The following is a 21,212-nucleotide window of genomic DNA, read 5'->3' on the forward strand; positions in this document are numbered from 1 at the left end:
TGTTATATAATGTATGACATCATACCACTAGCACAGTGGTTACTTTTGTTGTCTGGTTCACGATTCACAACGTCATCGAGTAAACGAGTCAATGGATTATTAGTGATTATGGCTCAGTTGTTATAGTGTATTCATAACCCCCACTTTTGCATGTTTCAACTGTTATAGATTTAATTAGAAATAATATTAGTGTTAAATATCATTTGTGACACCTCATGTATTATTATTACCCTGAAGAGGTTAGTGTCTCTTACCACTCTAAATACTGTTTCAAAGGATTTTCGAGTAAGTCATTGAATAAAAGGAATTAAGGCAGTGGTCATAATTGAACATATTAGTCTAACAGTATCAGGTACTGGCATCATCACAGGCTCCACAGCCTGATATGTCTACAGTGCAGGGGAAGTTCAGTTACCCAGCCCAACCCTGTACCCTTCAAAATCATTTAAGATCACCCCCTCTCTCTCCACAGTTCACACAGACAATTTCAAGCTCAGCAAAGATGTTATCTCATCGACCTTAATAAATAAGGATGAAATAATGAGAAACCATAGATAAGGGAGTACTCAGAAAAACATTTATCGCAGACATAAATCAAATGACCTTTTCGATGAGCTCCCATCGGTCTGTCAGTGAAAGACCTCAGAGTGTTGTCCTTCACATTTTCCCCTCCCTCATACTTCAGTTAAATCAATAATCCCAAAGCCTCTGGAAATGTGGTGGAAAACATCTCGCAAGCAGCCACAGAGACCTGTCAAGGCAAGAGAAAGTGTTCCTCGCAAGAAAAGCAACTTTCCAAAGTGAATCGAGAACGATTTTTTAGCACTTCATTACACAAAACGGCCATAATGTTATCACCTCATCAGGTGCGGAGATTTCTGGCTTCCAGAACTCTATCTGGCCCACTGTCTCTGTTTTCCGGGGTAGAAACTCTCCTCTCATTTGGACTCTCGTGAACTCCAATAATTCTTTCTTCCTCTGCTGCACTGAAATACAGTACAGTGTTATGTGTGAGTATGAGCAGAGCAACACATTTCGGCTGTGAAAGCTAAAAGGCATTGTTCTAAAGCCAAAAAAATGAATGGCAGAGCTATGATGTTATTCCAGTATTTTGCACATAGATTTATTACATCTTCAGTACACGTCTTTGTTGGACGCCTGCTCTAATTAGCTGGCTTATTCCACTGTGTTATAAAACTGCAACTTTATTGTTGTACTGGCATTCTGTTACACCACAGGCTTTTATAGAAGGGAATAAGTTATGTCAGTGTTGCGCTTCCAACTGGTCTCCAAATAATGTTAAAGATCATTTTGCAGCCTTTTTAAAGTTATAATCATTTCAATATCTCAAGATACAGTTTTAATATTAATAATTGTCAGCAAAGCAGGAAAAGTGTGAAACTGCTTCATTATTTCAGAAGGTGGTACCACAGGAATAATGTGAGCAATAGCAACTCAATGTATTGGCATTTTGTTGCCTCTCTATATTGTAGTCCCCATTGGTGCTGGTTGAGACGATAGAATGTGGGTACAGGATGGACATGGGACCTACATTATTAAATGCAGCTATCATTGCAATAGTAACTGCATACTCATCATTTTGGCTTCATGGTGATTTTGGTGATTGCACATTCTTTGAATCGGTCTAGTGTTGCTAGCAGAATCTTCACATTATCGTCAGACAACATGGTTGGTTTTCACGACCCGTTCAGCAGTGAGCTAGCGTTGCACTATAGTGTGTGTGGTCACAAGGACAGCAGGGCACACCCATCACTGATCAATGGATGTGATCAAAGCTTCAACACACTTTTACCTTTCAACCCAGAAATTCAGTGCAGCAATGCTGTTTTTGCTGCATACAAGACGTAGTGTGAAGTTCTACTTTATGATAATTAGAGCTTTAATAAATCCATGTGGCCTGGTTAAATTTCCCAGAGAGAAAGAAGCAGAGATGATTTTTTTTTTTTTTTTAAAGGAAAAAACAGATGTGAAGACGCACAGAGAAAGAGGGGTATTGAGGACATTGCAAGCTGGAGAGAGAGGACCTCTGAGGATAGTCAGTACTTGTCTCTGTTAAGAATCCTTCTTGACCTAAAACCCTTCTTCACCAAGCCAAGCCCTCTGCATTTAGACACTCATGGAAAAAATCTTTCCACATCCCTGAAAACAAGACTTGTTCCCCGACTCAACGGTGCCTTTGAATCGCCGAAATAATGACACCATGTTCCCATGCAGGGGTAGGATATCTACAACTCTGTGTATCAAAGCGATGGTATTTTCACGGCCGCTTGACAAGCAGCACATCTAGACGTTTAAGAGCGACAACTCTGCATGTGCTCACACACACTCAAATCATTTCAAATAATTCCCTAGCCGCTCTCATCGGTTGACTTTTTTTTTTTTTTTTGTTTACACTGTAACTCACACAACGAATTCATATCATTTAATTATGAAAAGCTGGCAGGCTGAGAAATGAGATGCCAAAGTAACACACCGCCCGGGCAGGATTGTGTAACATACATTTAATGATTTATGATTAGCTCTGAGTAGAATAAGTCTTGTTTTAGATTTCTTTATAGCACTGGAAGAAATGCTGGTATGTAGCATGGAGTGGAATCATAAGTTTGGCCGTCTGCTAATTAATTTGATTACAGGGTATCACCCCATCAATCTCTAATAATTCTTCCGATGCTGGTAGGAAGAAATGATATATAATTGGATGTGTGACTGTAGTTGTCCAGCTGATGTCTTACAGAGCCAATGGTTGCCTTAGAAATGGTTAAGTGTTATTTATTTGCCTTAACAGACTTTGAATCATCAGAAAAGAAGACACTAAAGTTCTTTAAATGAATGGCTTCAAATCAGCTACGTTATACAGTGGTGAATGGCCATACTCAAAGGTGCGACGAAAGTAGTCTTTGTGATCTTAATGAGGATAAGGATGCAAACATTTGGACATTCACTCCTCAGAAGGATTCATTATGTTGAATTTGGTTGTAAAAACAAAGAGTGATGGGAACTGTCATCGGGAGAATGAAACAAGTGGACTTAAGAGAATGCAAACACAGTTTTTCTTCCACACCTCTGTACACCTTGCCTTCTGCTGCGTTCGTTTCGTAAGAGTTCTAAAGCTCTCCCTCCCGATTCTGGCTGTGGAAAGCTGTTTTCAGACTCTGTTAGACAATCTTGTTTGAAGCCTACGAAGGCCTTTACCATAGCAACAGAATGGTTCTTAGCTTTGTATATCCATGCATGTTTACCTACTGATTAGCACATTGTAGCGCTTGTTAGCACATCATTACTACACACAGCCTGCAGCGCGAGCTCAGTTCTACATTGATCCTTCTCCATCATGCAGTCACATTTACTCAGCATCGCTGCCACTGTTTGCTACAGTAGTTGTCAGCACAGTGAATAAAGCAAAGTTTGGTTTGAGGCAAACTCAAATTCCAAATAGTTAAACAGAAAGTCTCATTTTTGTATGAAAGCACTTCATTTAAAATTTGTGTTATTTAGATAACGTCTATCTTTTCTGTCGCTGGTTCATAGCTTTGTTGCATTGTCTGTTTGTCACATAGCCATATTTAACACCAACATGTTTTGTCTGATGTTTTGGTGATGGTGAAATCTTCCTCTTCCACAGATTCAGTATCGATGAAGGACAGACGTGGACTGTTCACAATTTCACCAGCACCTCTGTGTTCGTCGATGGACTCCTGAGCGAGCCAGGAGATGAGACCCTGGTTATGACGTGAGTGAAATCACAATTTCAACTGCAGAACAAAAGTATATACGTACATTTGAATTCACCAAGAAAGCTGTAAAGCTTGAAAGCTTCCTAATCTGAGCTTCCATTCCAAGTATTAGATTGTAAATTCCAGTAAACGAAATTAAAAATCTCTGTGGAAGCAGAATGTTTTATAATATCCTCAAATCCAGCGAGGACTGTAATGAGTATGAAATGCTAAAGTTCATTAGACATTCATTTAATTACAATGTCTAGATCGACATGATGCTGTTTACCTCTCATACATGTTCTCTGTGACCTTCTAGAAATGTGATGTTTCTCCCATGTATAATACATGAAATGCATCAGGTCATGAAAGCAGATCATCATCCATAGAGGGAAATTAAATGTGCAATATCTCTAACACCTCCTATAGCTTAACCCCTCAGTCCTGTTTTCACAATTCCTGCTCTCTGCTTGGTTCTAATGAGTTGTCTTGGAGGGTCAGAAAGGAAGGCCCTGCCTTGGCCATACACTACATTCAAGGGAACTCAAGTTTATTTCCCATCACAACAATTCCCTTTCGATCTGTTGGAGCGGGCCGCCCAATTTCGTGGCGTTAACAGCAGCCAGTCTCATGATTTCTCCTGCCAAGCCTCCCTCTCTTTTCACCTCCTGAGGGTTTGATTGCTGTTGTAGCAGAGGTTGATGGGAGAGGAGGCTCGTACGTGCCCTCTACCCTCCCTCCCTGTCTTGCCTTTCCCCTCTCTGACATTTGGTTTCCATGGTTCTGCTCTGTATTTGTCCACTCATTGTTTGTGTCTCGCTGTCTCTGCTTGTCTCTCTACCGGCCTCTACCAGGCTTCGACCAGAACAGCAGTCAGGACGTTGCATTGAACTGGTAGATTCACAATCCCGCCAAAAGGGAATCATGTAATAACTTGGGATAGATTAGATTCGATTCAACTTAATTGTCATTGCACATAGAACATGTACAAGCAAACTAGTTAAGTGCTGAAAAGAAAATATTCACTATGCCATCTTGTCTAGAACTCTTTGGTGACCTTTTACCTTTAATCTAGCTCCACCAACTGGTCATTTCATGGACCTATGAGCTTGAGCTAGTTTGGACTAGCCAATCATCATCCAGTAAGCAACTTTTATGTGGAAACTTGAAGGTTCCAGTGCACACTGACACTTAGAATGGACTTTTCAATGAAGTAGGAGACATTTTTCCACCTGTTTAACTTCTGAAGTGAACAATATTTGCGTATTCATAGATCTGGATTCTTCAATGAGGCAAAACCTGTTGACTGAAAAAACAACAGCTGGAATTTAATATTCCAAGCAGTCTTTTGTTTTTACTATCTGGAGGGGATCTTTAAAATCGAATGCTAAACATCAGCACCTGTCCCTGATAATATATTTACAGTTAACATGTTAATCCTCAAAGTGTTGCTGAGCCTAATGCTGCATTCAAGCAATGTTGGCAGAATGAACAGAAAAACCTCCCAGTATTCCGACATGGGATTCACACATTGTTCCAAGAGGTTTATTCATGTTGCCTCAAGTACCTTTTTAAATTTATGTTGACATATTTGTAGCAGGTTAGTCAGCAAGTGAAAGTGACGGTGTATTGCTCCCCTTTAAGTCTCTGAATCAACCAATGAGTTTTGAGATGTTATTTTCGGATCTGTTTACCAAGTGGAAGATATTGTAGTTGTCAGAAATTCACAGTCTTTCTGACTCGGAATAACAACTATGAGGCTGTCTTGAAATTTTTGGTTTCTGACTCTGCATTTTTCAACTATATAACACGAACCTCACTGTGTGGAACATGGAGTCTCGGATGTAATAACATTAAAATGAGCATCAGAGCCTCATGGGGCCGCTGGTGTCGCTGTAGACTTTTACTGTTCTTGTTTGTTTGTTTTTTTTATGTTAAAATGGTCAAAATGAAGAATATTTGAGCAACATATCAGCAGCTTCAGACTCAAACTGTTGACAGGCTTCAAGAGTTTGAATCTTTTAAGGCATATATACCTCCCTCCTGTCTCTGTCTCTCACTCACTTCCTCTCTTTTTCCCCCAATCTCTCCATCAGTAAGTTAGCTGGAGTGAGAGTTGTCACATCATCTCAGACTTCAGGTCTTGGCCCAGAGATAACGCCGGCTTCCAGCTGTAATCCGCTGAGAAGGGCAAAGAGATGGTCACACACACATGCACGCACATCCGCAGATACACACCGATACACACACTCAGACTCACTCACCATTATCTGCCATGTGTCAGACACACACACACACACATATATATATATATACGTCGTCCGTCTGGCTGCAGAGATATAGGGTCGCCGGCCAAGGAGCGGTGTTGAGGGCAGCTCGTGTCTGACAGATTAGCCAGGGTCTATTTCCTTGCCACGGTGTTTCGATTTTTGACGGCACAGCCTGCTATCCCGTAATGAAGTCTTTGAGCAGTGACTTAGCACCAAGGACAGGTGGGGGAGCAGAGATCGTCCACCACTCATACTAATGACAGCCGGTCAAATATTACAGACCGCTCATACTCTCAATGCTTATACTGCCGATGCTGCTGTATACTTACTTCCAAAAGCAAACACATTCTCCTCAAACGAATCCCGGCATCTGATCTCATTCAGTACCAAATACTCTCCTGGAATTAACCTCCAAACAAGTTCTTGTCAATGTTTTCTCCTTCTGGCTCTGTATTTTAATGAGAGAAACTAAAGGAAGAAATTCCCTGCTGTTAATGAGTGTTGATTTCTTTTAACTGAGCTGATTGAAGTTCTGTTTGTCCACTAATAGAGCTCCTACAGCTCTGGAGTGGCTATTCAAAAAACAGAAAAAAGTACTAAATTAACTCTGAGGTTAGTAGTGGGAATTTGCACACAAACAAAGCATAGTAATGTTTTAACACTTGATGCTGAAATTAGCAGTGACAACTTTGGACTACTTGTTTGAACAATGACCTATCATAATCTAGACTGGGATTTTAAAAGGCTAGTTCACCCAAATCACAGAAAATCTACATACTATTTCAGCTATCCCTAGTGGTACCTAACCAAGCAGATTGGTTTGTTTTTATGTGCTGAGGTTTGGAGATATCCACCTCTCCAAACTTCTGCTTCCACTCAAATATAACAGAGAATAAGATTTCATTTGTACTCCACAGAGCATTGAGAAATTTGATTTGGAGAACTCAATAGCAACATTTCTTTCCAGAAACAATAGGTCTGACCATGCGAGAACATTTTCATATTTATATCTTACACCTCTCTGTCTGCAAGGCAAGGTTGCATGAGGGGGCCGAGTCAGATTAACCAAACTGTCACAACCTGACATATTAGCATAGTCATTGCCCCCAAAACATGGCAGTCTGTTGTGCTTAAGGGGTTGGTTTGTTTCATTCCATCTAAAAATCAGAGATGAAAATGTAACAAATGTAGTAGTGTCATTTTTTGGGGAATATTAATGCAGCTGCCAGTGACAAAGCAGAATTGTACTGCATCAGAAGGTATGATTTGACACAAAGCCTTCAAACTCCAACCGGTCAAGGCAGATGGTCGCCCACCTAGAGTCTGGTTGTGCTTGAGGTTTCTTCCCATTATAGGGGAGTTTTTCCTTGCCACTGTTGCTAAGTGCTTGCTCATGGGAGAACATTGGGTCTCTTCAAATTAAATTAGAGAGTACACTCTAGACCTGCTCTATGTGAAAAGTGGCTTAAAGCTGCAGTTGGTAAGTCTTATAAAAGTAACTTTTTGTCATATTTGCTAAGACTGTCCCTATGTAAAGACAGCATTACATGAAACAGTAATCTGTAAAAAAAAAAAAAAAAAAAAAAAAAAAGCATTTAGCCCCATCTATTGCTTCTACTGCAAATTGGCAAATTGCCTTTGGAGGCAGAGCAGGAGTGCAGCAGAGAGGGAGGGGGAGGGATCTGAAAGTTGTACTTCTTCAAATTTGATGCTAAGTCCTCTCTCTCCTCAAAGTTACCGACTGCAGCTTTAAGATAACTTTTGTTGTGATTTGACGCTATGTATTAAAGATTGATTGATTGATTGAAGTCACCTACATTTGGGGGTGGTCAAAACGGTTGTGACGCAAAATATCATACAGTAGGTGGACATTTTCAATTTCTGATCGACAGAAGTTTTGATCGGCAAGTCATGATAATGATGACATGGTTACAGTGTATTTATTCTGCAAATTTATTTCTGTTATTGAAGTTGATTTTCAAATGTATTCAAACAAAGACATTATGATTCTTATATTAAACTAAACCACTGTTTTCCCTCAGTGGAAATAGGTAGAGTCTCAGTATATGACTCAGGTCAGGGCATCAACTGTGTGGCAGGTTTTTTTTGCTGCTTTGATTCATCACATTCATCATGTTTGGTAATGTGCCACACTAAAGTTCAACAAAACAGAAATAAAAAGGACCTCAAGGTGGCTCCTGCATTTGCTTTTTACCTCATCTTGAGGTCCTGTCCGGTTGATGGACTCTGTTTTAACATATTTATTACTTCCATTGATATCATACTTACCTGAGAAAGAGAGAGACACCCCCCCCTCCAAAACACACACAGGAGAAACAATGGAGGTAAAGGGAAGAGAAGGTGGAACAGAAGCATATGGGAGTCAGCAGCCGAGACATCCATCACTTCCCTTTAACGGCAGGGGTGAAGACAACATTAGTCATGCTCGCCTTGCACTCCAACGAGGTGAGAGCGGCCCGCCACCGGCACAGCAACATATGCCGGAGTCGCTGGCTTGTGTCACATCAGTCTGCTAAAAAAAACAACAACTCTCTGCTCTGACTGACACAAGGAGAAGACAGCTGAGTTCAGGACTGGAGATGGTACTGATTACTTATGTTGTGCTGTGTGACATTGCCATCTAGTGGACAGAAGGAGGAACTGCAGCTTTGTAAGGGGAAACATTTTTCACTGTCACAAAGTCTGATTCTTTGAAGAAGAAAAAAAACAAAAGTAAAATAAAATATAATATTAAATGATGTGTTCATTTTCTGCACAGTGTGTTCGGCCACATCAGCTACAGGTCAGACTGGGAGCTGGTCAAAGTGGACTTCAGGCAGTCTTTCCCCCGACAGTGCACTGAGTCCGACTACGACTCCTGGCTGCTTACAAACCTGCAGGTGATGCCTACACACACACGTACACATACCTAAAAAACAGAACATCTTGTCATCTGAAACTCAATTCCTCTATGTTAACCCTCAGGGAGAGAAGTGCATTATGGGCCAGGAGCGGAGTTTCAGAAAGAGGAAGGACACTGCGTTCTGTATCAAAGGGAAGAGCTACACCTCGGCTCTCACTAGCAAACCCTGTCAGTGCAGCGAGAAAGACTTCAACTGGTGAGACCACAGAATTATAGAATACATTTACCATGGAACATGACTTTCTTATTGGCTAACAGGTGTCACCAAATGTTTTATTACTTTAAATAAATGTGTCAGGTAACCATAGAAACACATTTAGGCTGTACACTACATTACTTGTATGATGAAACTAACCAAACAATTAAACTGGCTCTACTGAGTCTTTATCTTATTAATTATCATTATGTTCCCACCCCCACAACAAAAAGCACATACAGTGTTAAGGAATCACTATTTTAGTCATTTTTTAAAAACGCAATAGTTATATCATGTCTTTGTTTATTTTGTGTGTGTGTGTGTAGTGACTACGGTTTCGAGCGCTCCCACACTGAGGGTGAACGCTGCTTCTCTGACTTCTGGCATGACCCGGACTCGCCACCGGACGACTGCCATCTAGGACAAACCTTCGAGTCCAGCACCGGGTCTGTGCATTTTCACAAGCACACAAACGCACCAAGTAGCTGCACACTTTGTTCAACAGTTTGGGAGATACACTTTTTCATTTTCTTTCCAGCAGTAAGATGAGAAGATCGGTATCAGTTACATGCCTGTGCAATAAGTACTGGGCTGGAGGAAAACTATTATAGCATGTAACTCTTTCTAAAACCACAAATTGTAACTTTTACATTTATGTCAGCAATATTTGAGTGAACTTCAGAGGTGTTGGTACACATATTTTTAACGTCTTTACAAATAAACTAAGCACCAAGTCTAAATGTAGCCTTATCCCTTTAAATACTCCCCGTCTCTACCTCCATACACTGACACTTGCACTGCCCTCTGCTGTGTTTCAGGTACCGGAAGGTGATATCTAATGTGTGTGAAGGAGGGCTAAACAAGGAGCAGAGCGCCAAACAGCACAACTGCCCTCTGCTGCCTCCTAAAGGACTACAGCTGGGCATCAAAGGGCAGATGCTTGCCGTGGCACCCGGCGATGACATCACATTCATTGTCCACCAGGAGCAGGTAGGATGAAAGTTCTCGCTTTCTCGTCAGTCGTTCCCTCTTCATTCAAACCGAGGGAGCTAAAACGTCCTTGTTCCGCCTGCACAGGGCGACACCAGCAGCACCAAGTACCAGGTGGACCTCGGCGACGGGGTTCGGGCCATTTACCAGAACCTGACGGTGACGGATGAACCCATCCAGCATCGCTACGAAAAACCAGGCGTTTACAAGGTCACGGTGAAGGCGGAGAACATGGCAGGGCACGACGAGGCCACCATGTACATTCAGGTCACAGGTCAGCATCTAACACAGTCATTGAAGGTTTGATATTGTTATAAGAAAACTATGTACTTAAGCACCCTCTGGTGACATTTCTTTATGGAAGGTAGTGAGGTTTTTCCTGTGCAGTAACCTGTGGAGAGGCACAAACCAAACTATCCAGTTCCCAGACACACACCACATAGTGTACAGTTTGGGTAGGGTTTTGAATGACACAGCTCTTCATAGAAACCACCCACATCAGTCACCTGAACACTCCTTTGATCTACATGCCTTCTAAGGCCTATAGATGCTATAGATGCAGTCAGTTCAGTCATCTCTGTTAAGTCTAGTGTTCTTTTCTATACACATCAAATATTCAGCAGACAGGTTAGTCTCACTTCTATAACTTTTCTTTCTTTACTTCCCAAGCAGAAATAATTTCCTTCTTCTGACCATGTCTGACATTTGAATTTTATCATATAAAGTGAAACTATTGTGTCAGTATGGATTGGAGGTTCCTCTCTATTTTTTTGTTGCCCTTTGATAAGACAGCTGTCTTTGTGCAGCTTTAAAACTCAAAGCTCTGGTGTCTTTGTGTGGATCTAAGCTGATAATGAGGAAGATGAGGGAGACTCACTGAGCTGTCTCCTCTTTATGTTGTCAAGATCAAACTAGGTTTGGCCTCGGATATTTTCCTCTCTTATTTGGAGCGCTTATATAAGATATGAATTTATTTATATGACCTGTGCACCACTCACTATGAGTTTGTAGTGTTTAAATGTTTAACTGTAGACTTTGTCGACTCATGAAAACACTTCTTTCTTTTTTCTTACAGCACCTCTGCAGGAAGTACACCTTGAAGTGGTTCCTATTGCAGGGAAAAACCATGAAGTCAATCTGACAGCCATAGTTCTTCCTACTGAGGCCAACCTGACTGTCTTCTACTGGTGGATTGGAGACAGCCTGCGGGTAAAGCACCAACATTCAAATAGATTGGGTGGTAAAAAGTAACACGACATAAAGTATTATTAATTACATCAATGTTATATCAATACTGATTATTGCCGCTTTAAGTAAAGATGTGAGTTTGAGCAGAGTTAATCCCCAATTAACAGCCAACCTGTTTGGACTGTCTCATGCAGCCCATGCTGACTCTGCAGAACAGCCTGCTGACTCGTTTCCCAGAAGCAGGAGAGGTTTCAGTCACCGTCCAAGCTTCCAACGGCCGCTCCATGGTGCAGGACACCAGGACTGTCCGAGTCTACGGTAACATTAAGACATCTGAATGAACTGTGTCATAAACTTGGGTTTGAAATGTGTAATAACATTTGATGAATTAAGTGAAGATATAGGTTCACTTTCTAAGAATAAACCTCACTACTACACTACTGAGCATGTGCAGTGGCATAACGCAGAAGTAAACCCACAAGCTAGAAACTTTTTTGCCAATATGCAGCTCTTATAACATATTATTAATTCACATAATACATTGTTTGATTCGTTTAGCTTAAAAGTTCATTTTTATTCTTGGAAACAGTAATTCGATTTTTTTTTTTTTCTTAAATTTTAACTCAATGGTCAAACATTAGCTTTTTTAGAGCTTTCAGCTGCATCTCACAGGCTTCCTCAGCAGATGTTTAAAAAAATGTTAATTCTTTATTTGCAAACGACAGATTTAGGAGCGCAAAAGTCAGAGCTGGTCTCTGAGTAATCCAGTCACAGCTGAGGAAAATCTGCAGACTGACATTTTTTCCACCGTTGCCTCAAAATATTTAATGATGTCATCTGTCGTTGTTGGCGGTGAGTGTGTCACAGGAGGAATTATGTCAGATTTCTTTTTTATAAACAGATGTGCTTGTTTTATTCATGAGCTGCCAGCGTTTGTTTCTTAAGAGAGTGATAGTGTAGTTACTGTTTGAAGCACAGTACTGTAACACTGAGGTGGGTTTTTCTTTTTCTTTTAATGTCTGAATTATGACTTGGCTCCATTTCAGTCAAAGTAAGCTGTTTTGATTGTGGTTCCATACACAGAGCCAGTTCCATCTGTTCATGCTAACAGTGCACATCTGTATGTCCAGATTGAATTCTCACATATGTTCCCTCCGAGGTGAAAACCAACAATTCACATCTGTTCACTCAGCACATATTTGTGTGTTTCTACAATACATCTGTAGTTTCAATTGTATCTGCTGGTTCATCTTCGACACTCACTATGCAATATCTCATCATTTACTTATTTTCTACTGATACAATGACTCAGTTTCTCTGTTGTGCTCCCAGATAACTTCCAGGTCATCCCTCTGAGCTTCAGCAAGAACCTGGATCGCCTCAACCCAAACATCCCAGAGTGGAGAGAGGACATCGGCCAGGTGGTCACCAAAATACTTGCCAAGGTAGGACTTTCAAATAAAATGACTACAAACACACTGTAAGAAACAGTTTAAACGATTTAAACACAGCCTACCTTCTTTATTTTAGCAAGATTTATCCTCAATTTGAGAATAATAAATAAATAAACTCAAATGGCCACTGAGGCACCTTCCCGGTGCCTGCTGGTCCTCTACCTGTCTACCTATAGAAATAAATTCACCTTTGTGCCGCTAGCTGCCCAGTACCTTCAAAACAAAAGCATTAAAAAGTATTGAAATGAACTAAAATAATCCAAATATTCTAGAATACTAATACTAATTCATTAAGCTATATTCTTCGAAACATACAGTAACAAAAAAATACATACATACAAATGAACGTTTAACTATCAATTTAGCAAGAGTAACAAATAGCTCCAACAATAATAATGCATCCAATATTTTCTTATACAGTATATGTATTAGAGCCCGACTGATATATTAGTCAACCGATATCATCGACCAATATTGTCATCACAGATATATTGGTATCGATGTTTATGCTGTCCAATATGTGCTTTTTAAAACAAAGATATATAGGCCACATTTTATGTATATTTAATTATTTTTCCTAATTTAAGTTTAATATTTACATCTTAAATTCCTAGTAAACTTTATTGTTTCAGTGCACTGATGTCATTTTATAAAAGTTAAGTTTATTGTTAAACTGTAAAATATCACAGCCTCCATTACATATCTTTGTCACAAGTGTTTGTGTTCACATATAGATTATCAGCTAACTGTAGCCTGTTTATACATCCAGTAGACATAGAGCAACATTATCATCCCTTTTGAGCCATTTTGTCCACCTTTATAATATTAATTAATATTAACACATTTACTCTGAAACATATCTGGCTCTTTAGCCGCTAAATGCTAAGTTCATTAAGTTAATGTAGTCAGTTTGTGGTAGCTTTTTCACTGAGAACAGCGGCCTCTTGTGGCTAAAAAAAGACAAGTTTGATGACGATGGTTTGTGGGCTGTAAAACCAAAACAAAAAGCGACACGGTTCACATAAACATGGTCATTTGACATACTGTTCATTAACTTACATATTACTGACATTTGTCCCCAGATCACAGGTGTCCCTAAGGAGTCCCTGGTTACCGTGGTGAAGCCTGGACTCCCCACCACTGCTAACCTGTACGTCCTCCCACTGGACAGCAAACCAGCAAAGAGGAGCATGTTTGTAGATAAGGTAAACACACTAAATGAATTATATTGCTATGCTACCCTCTGAATTTCCCTCTTTGTATCAATCTTATCTTCTATTATTTTAGTAGTTTTTGTTAATGTAATATTTTCTGGTCCTCAGCGTATTCCAGCCATCATACAAGCCTTCAATGACAACAACGTGAGCTTTGTGGTGCGAGGAGGTCTACAAGTGCTGGTGATGCTAGCGGACCCAAACGCAGGTACTGCACTCTATATTTAACCGCTGTGTGCAACCTCCAATATAGTCTGCTCTTCTTTTTTTTTTTATCTACCGTTCTCAATGTTTTTAATGATAACATGCATGTCATTGATTTATTTCCAAGGGCTAGGTCTAATTGCTAATGACTCAACAGCATCAGCAGCAGAGACTGGTGCGTTCATGAATCGTACACCTCCGGTTTTTCTGTATGGTTGCACTTTAACCTTTAAAGACTTTAGCTTGGACTTTGATTCTTGTGGGTTTTCCTCTCCTGGTTTCCTAACAAATCCAAACTCTTCTCCAGTCTGAGTCTGTCTGTGCTGTGCCTTGCTTTGATATCCACCTGACTGACCCTTCTCTCTATATACAATGGTTATGCTGTCTGTGGAGAGTGAAACATTTCAACTGTTGTGTGTTTTGATGATCTTTATCTACTTTCTGCCACTTTTGTACATTTTTTCCTGCAGACTTTGTCTTGAGATCTTCCTCATCCTCTCTATACTTCATAGCACCCCCCCCCCCCCCCCCCAAAAAAAAAAAAAATCAAAATTAGCCTATGTTATGTTCTCATTGTCCAAACATGATGCATTCTTTATTGGTGTATGTGTGTCATCCATCCCAGGCTACCATGGAGCTGCTGGAGGTCCCGGTGTTTGGGCTCTAGCAGTCATTTTCCTAATCAGCATCATCGCCACCGGCTCCTTCATCCTCTACAAGTTCAAAAGGTGAGGGTCCTGTTAAAGAGCATGTCAGTCAGTTCAGAAAGATAAAGCTGGAATCAAATAACATATAATAGCAAAGATAAAAACACTCAAAGCTCATTCTTCATGTTTTGAACAGCAGCAAAATTCACAGCTTCAAAACATCATCAGTGAGGTGGGAGGAAGATAATAAAATAAATGGACACTGCAGACAATATATGGGTAACTTGCAGCAGTGGGTGATATGGATAATATTTTCTCTTATAGAATATGGAATTTTATGAATATACTGTAAAACAGGAAAGTACCAGAAATCTAACATAAGTTCTTAGTTTTTAAAAACTGAAAGTCTACACTAGCTGCTCTTTGACGCTGTGCTCAGCAGTGAGCTAAATGCTACTGAGAATGCTTACATGCTAGTTTTTTTTAGACCATGTATACTATTTTGTGTGTTGTAATCTCTTGTTTTAGCATGCTAATGTTTACTAATTAGTGCTACACACAAAGCTTGTGCTGCGTCTCAAATCTCATACTTCTGTTAGTACACTTTGTACTTACTTGTGTAGTGCGCATATTTTGACAGGTTAGTGTCTCAAATTAAACATGGCTGTTGTGCACTTACTACAAATGGCGATTAGCGAGTTAGCAAGCTAGCATAAGAATTCACGTTATTGTTCGTGGTACCCAATCATTACAGACTGCTAAATAAAGCCAATAAACCTACTGATGGCTTATATGTGACAACAGTATAGTGGTGTTTAGTATTAAATACACAGGTATAATTTACATTTGTATAAGGTGGTGATGTTCACTGTAGTCACAACGTTCTCAGCCGCCATTTCCTGTTTGAAAAGTGGTCCCTCCCCTTCTGCTATGTAGCCAAGATGGCGACCATTGAGGGCGAGAAGTGTCGATAGTTCCACACTCAACTTTTTGACCGTTTTGAGTGCACCATGTGGGTACTCATAATGCTGCATTTATCATACTTTTTCCATACGCACTTTGGACCTCAAAATATTAAGTTTAAGTACAGAAGAATGAGATTTAAGACACAGCATTGGTTATAAACCAAATACTGGATGAATGAAGTTTTGAACTGATGGCACCAGTTAAAAAGATACTGCACATGAATGTCATGCATGCGATCCATCCCATAATAGAAATAGAAGTCATCATTTAAGTCATTAGAAAACATCAGAGATTTCACCAAATCATTAAAACTTGACCAGCTTGTGGCACTAGATGAAAAGTCAGCTGACCACCCAAGTCCTCAGGGTTCATAGATAGACTGCATCACATTAAATCCTGTAAACTCAACATTACCATAAAACAGACCTGTTGATTTGTAACATTTCCCACATTTTCTGATGTTAAAAAAACTTTAGTTGTCTCACATATCTCCCTGTCCTGGTAGCTTGCATGAAAATTGACAGTTTATGATTTATTGTGTGCGATATCTTGTGATCACTGCATGCTTTTCTTTTCACATGAATAACCCACCAGCAGCACCTCCTCGCGTCCCTAACACAAACGTCCACCGAAAAGTCACTTGTTTTAAAAACATGCAGTGCAAAACTTATGGCCCCATCTTACGAAAACCAACAAATCCCACAGTCCTTGGCTTAGGACTGAGGATGCCTATCCCCCGCTGTTTTTCAGGAAGCTTCCGGGCAGCCGCAACGTCTACGCCCAGATGCACAACGAGAAGGAGCAGGAGATGACCAGCCCCGTCAATCATAGCGAGGACACCCAGCACATCATCCAGGGCGAGGAGTTCATCGACGACGACCTGGACTCGCAGACTCTAGGTAACGCAGGAGGTAGCCCCGCCTTCCGTTCCCTTATAAGGACTACCACTAACCACTGCTACTAAAACCCAAGCCACTAACACCAGCAGCTAACACACACCAAGGTACTTTTTATCCTTATCACTAAAAGCCTTTTGGCCTTGAGATTAATATTCCAATTAATTTCTTTTGCCTCCAAGGTTGATCACGAGGCTTTGCATGGTCATCATCTCCATTAGCAAATTCAAATCATGTCCTGACTGTGCCATATCATCTGACTGAGTCATAATGTTTAAAGGAGCAGTATGTAGAATTTAGTGGCATCTGATAAAACAGACTTAGCAGAAATGGAATATAATATTGATAAGTATGTATTTCAATCAGTGTGTAATAACTTGATTATACCAATGAGCCCTTTATATATACATAGGGAGTAGGTCCTTTTCTACAGAGCCTGCCACATTTCTAAAGAGGACCTTTCACACTATTCACAAGTTTCACAGCCATCACAGGTTCTCCTACACGCTTGGAAGGGGAGAGTGAGGAGAGGTATATTCAGTTGGTTGCAATCTGCTATCTCACCACTAGATGCCACTAAATCCGACACACTGGTCCTTTAAAGATAAGTAGCCTGTGTATTAGACCTATCTGACTAACAATAAATGACAGCTTAGTTATTATTAAAAACTTAAAGGTATATCATGACAACCTCATTAATGTCTCGAATGTGACATGAATTAGGACATTTCTGATGTTGTCTTTTACTATTTGCTTATGGTGACACATGCCTTTTAATAAAAAGTCCTATAAAGTGTTTCCCAAGGGCAACAAGGCTCCATATGGTATGATATGATATGATAGCAAAGCTTTAGATGGTGATGGAATGCCTTCTGGTCAGGGATGTAGTGGATGTTTAATGGAGGTCACCCTCTGCTCACGCTGCTATTAAGTGCTGTCAGATGAAAATAAAGCTAAATCCTTTTTATGTAGAAAGTTACTCTTTATGTACCACTACACCACTGAATGTGACCAACATTTAAGTTGCTACCATATAACTATTGTTAATGTGGCATGGATGTTAAGCTGATATAAACATAAAAGGTATCCTGTGGAGTTAATGACCAATAGTGGCACTTTGGAGAGTGATTTGAATAGTGGATCCCTGTTTTGTTTCAGAGCTGTCAATTAATTGACCAATTAGTGTTTTATCAAGAAAAAAATATAAACATTTGCTTGTTCCAGCTATTTAAATGTGAGGATTTGCTCATACAGTACTAGGACTTCTTTCCATATACAAAAATTAAAATTCCAAGAGCCTCATGAAGCCTTAAAAAAGGTTTTCAGCATGTGAGCAGAAAACTTTTACTGGAATGAATGAGACACAACATGGTATCTTGTTCATTAATGCAGGTTTCAAAATATTACAAATTCAAGATTTTAAAATGTTTTAGTAAAAAGTAAAAATATTTAACTCCACAGAGTACTTTTTATCACAGTGAAGCAGAGCATGTCATCATTCTTCAGCATTACTAACTACCTTGCCTTTGTCTTGTTTTTTCTTCCCTCTTGTTGCTAGGCAACCATTCAGGTGTGGTGCTGAGCATCAACTCCAGAGAGCTACACAGTTACCTGACCAGCTGATGGCTGCCATGGCAACGCTAATGAGCTAGCCTAGCCTAGCCTTGCCGGCTAACGAGCACAGGGACTCCACTCTGCCTTCCTTCTTCTCTCTCCTGTCCTCCTCCTCTTCTTCCTCCTCCTTGTTGGACATTTCACTTCCGCTCCATGGCCTCCTCAACCCTTCAGCTCCAGCTTTGGTGTGATTTGTTTATTTGTTATTTTTGGAGGGGCTGGACCTGATGGAGGGACGTTTTACCTACACCCTTTTTTCCCTCCCTCTCAGTCTCTTCCTGTTAGGGGATGGGGAGGCACACCGCTTTACCAAATGTGTTTTACATCATCGCAAGCCCCCCCCCCTGCCCCCCTCCTCTTTACCTCTCACACCAGCCGTGGAGACCCACACTGGCACCCGGTGAGGATGGAGGTGTTGATGGCGTCACACCAGGGACATTCACTCATCTGTCTTTTGAAGAAAGAAGTAAAAAAAGAACATCAGTGTATATTCTGTCACTTGTAGACACTCAATCAGCCAGCATGACTCACTTCACTGGTTTCCAGTAATATTCACAGTGAGAGAGGGTTGAACCATCCATGACTAAGAGGATGTAGCCACTCAAGGTAGTCAGTGGCCCTAAACTGGTGTGCATAGATGATTTCCATACTAAGGAAGGGAGTACATTAAGGTAGTGAAGTCTAATTAAAGAAAAATGTATTTTTACTGTTTTCCTTTTCTCAATTTTTGATTTACCCCCCCTCCCCCCACAATTAAACACACTCTCTTCAAAGGCAATAATACTCTCAATGGAATGTACAGTAGGATGTGATAAACCCTTGTGAATTTTCATATGAGGAGTGTAGGCATGCAGACACAAGAGGGCGGTGTTGCACTTTCTTCAAACTCCCACACACACACACAGGTGCTGACACAGCTCAGCAGTGTACTGTATGTTCACACAGTTCCAGTCATATCCACGTACCCTCACACCGCCTCTGTAGGAGCTCATCGTCTGTCCCATGGTGCCTAAAACAGCAGATGTGAATCTGCTCAGTGACATTACCTGTTGTTCAGTTTATTTATTTCTAATAACCTTACGTCCCTTCTTCCTCATCCTCCCCACACTTTCTGGGTCAGAGGTCAAAAGCGGACTCGTTCCCCTGGAGACAAAAGGTCGCCATAAATGGAGGAAAGGTGTAGTTGATATATTTTACTGTATCAGCCTATATTAGGCGTCGCCCACGGTGGAATCATGTCTCTTTAAAGGTTTGGTTTGTTGTATGTAAATGTGTAAATATCAATCTCCACTTTGTACATAATCCCTTTGACATGTGTGTGAGTGTTTTACACTACTACCCAAATACACAGCGGGGTTTTTTCTTTCTTTTTTTCTCTCACTGAGTTTCCAGTTATCTCGGCACCATTGCCTGCTTCACATGTATCCATTTTTGATATCTTCAGTGTAATCTCATCAATAAAATAATTTTACAGTCTTTGTTAACTGGAAATAATTTCATCGTCTTATAAAGATACTCACAATCACACAGTGACGACTGTATATGGATATTTTTGATACACTTATCAAGTTTTTGTCATTTTTTTCTCAGTACTTGTAAACACTGGTTAGTGTTTCAGTTGCCTTTTGCTGAAGTCTTTGTTTGTTTGATTGCACTAATGGTGAGAGAGGTTCTGTCCAGACGTACCAGACAGTTACTGAATAAGACAAAAGACTCTGAATCCAAAGGTCTTTAGTTGAAAGGCCTTTGCAGACTACCAATGACTGGTTCATCTTATATTTGATACCAGAATACAGCAGTTCACTCATTCTGATTTACACCTTACTCATGTTTTGTACATATTCTGCTCATGTTCAGCTTGTTCTTAGTTTTCTAGTGATGTGTTGTCATTGTATCAATGTCCCCTTTGACAAAGGGGAAGGTGGAAAGTATGATATTCCAATATAATAGTGAAAGACTTTCACAGGTGATGGCACCATGTAACTTTGAGCACACTGTTTTTGTTTCTTTTCCTCTTTCTGCTGATTTGTTTGCTCTGTTGAGTTTTGCTGTTTAAAACAAACGTGTGTCTTCATCAGGAAGCGTAGTGCACTCAAACTGCATCCTGGAATAAATCACTCCCATAACTTGTATGTCTGCTGCTTTTATCAGACTGCTCCAAAATCTTTTTAACAGTGTTGTTTACATGTTCATTAAGTACTGGCTCACCTCTCTCCTGCCATCGACTGAGCTTGTTTCACTGGTCTGCTGGGCTTCATAATACAGGACACTGTGAAAAAGGTGAAAAAAAAACACTATTATTTTGCAGCCCTGGCTCCAAAATGAAAGCCCAGATGCATGAAAGAGTCACATTTTAGCAGGGGGATTAAAAAAAATTAGTTTTAATGGGGACATTTTTGTCCTTAATAGTCTTGGCATAACATTTTTGTCTATACAGTGTATTACAGACCTATTATAAGTGATTGTTGTTGTTTTTTTAATTTCAACCAATGTCCTTGGAACATTGGATGCCATATTCATCAACACAGCCCAAAATTATCAAGAAAATAAAAAATTTAAAGCCAAAAATGTCCTTAGAGAGGGTTAATAAACCCTTTAAACTACTTCCATATCTGTGTGCTGCATTATGATCCACATGTAGCTGCTTAACATGACTATTCTTACTTCAAAGCATTTTTACATTCAAAATTGTGATTATTGTGAATGGTTTTAACTGAAGCACTGAGCTCCAGGTCAACTACCCCATTGTCTGCCACACATAATCAGCTGTTTAAGAGTGCTAAAATGACTTTTTTTCCTGCTCCAAGCACACGGAGCACCTTTACAGTAACTTAAGGTTGCGTTTAAAACAGGCATCAAAATCCAAGCAGTGGGTTTTTGCCAAAAACGGCTCCCTAGACCTAGTATAATTTACTG

At 40.2% G+C, this 21,212-nt stretch overlaps 1 protein-coding gene across 1 annotated transcript in view; it reads left to right on the plus strand.

The window, feature by feature from the left end:
* Positions 1-18,434, plus strand: part of sorcs2 (sortilin-related VPS10 domain containing receptor 2) — a 298,125-nt gene extending 279,691 nt beyond the window's left edge. Inside the window, exons 14-27 of the mRNA XM_062444329.1 lie at positions 3,644-3,751; positions 8,784-8,904; positions 8,990-9,123; positions 9,450-9,569; positions 9,942-10,113; positions 10,201-10,387; positions 11,189-11,322; positions 11,496-11,619; positions 12,634-12,746; positions 13,838-13,960; positions 14,078-14,177; positions 14,799-14,901; positions 16,537-16,643; positions 18,241-18,434. Coding sequence (XP_062300313.1) covers positions 3,644-3,751; positions 8,784-8,904; positions 8,990-9,123; positions 9,450-9,569; positions 9,942-10,113; positions 10,201-10,387; positions 11,189-11,322; positions 11,496-11,619; positions 12,634-12,746; positions 13,838-13,960; positions 14,078-14,177; positions 14,799-14,901; positions 16,537-16,643; positions 18,241-18,305 — 1,711 coding nt within the window. The 3' untranslated portion in view covers positions 18,306-18,434. The remainder of the gene's footprint in view (positions 1-3,643; positions 3,752-8,783; positions 8,905-8,989; positions 9,124-9,449; positions 9,570-9,941; positions 10,114-10,200; positions 10,388-11,188; positions 11,323-11,495; positions 11,620-12,633; positions 12,747-13,837; positions 13,961-14,077; positions 14,178-14,798; positions 14,902-16,536; positions 16,644-18,240) is intronic.
* Positions 18,435-21,212: the final 2,778 nt, after the last annotated feature.

This window comes from Scomber scombrus, chromosome 23 (genome assembly GCF_963691925.1).
Source record: "Scomber scombrus chromosome 23, fScoSco1.1, whole genome shotgun sequence".
NCBI classification, from domain to species: Eukaryota; Metazoa; Chordata; class Actinopteri; order Scombriformes; family Scombridae; genus Scomber; species Scomber scombrus.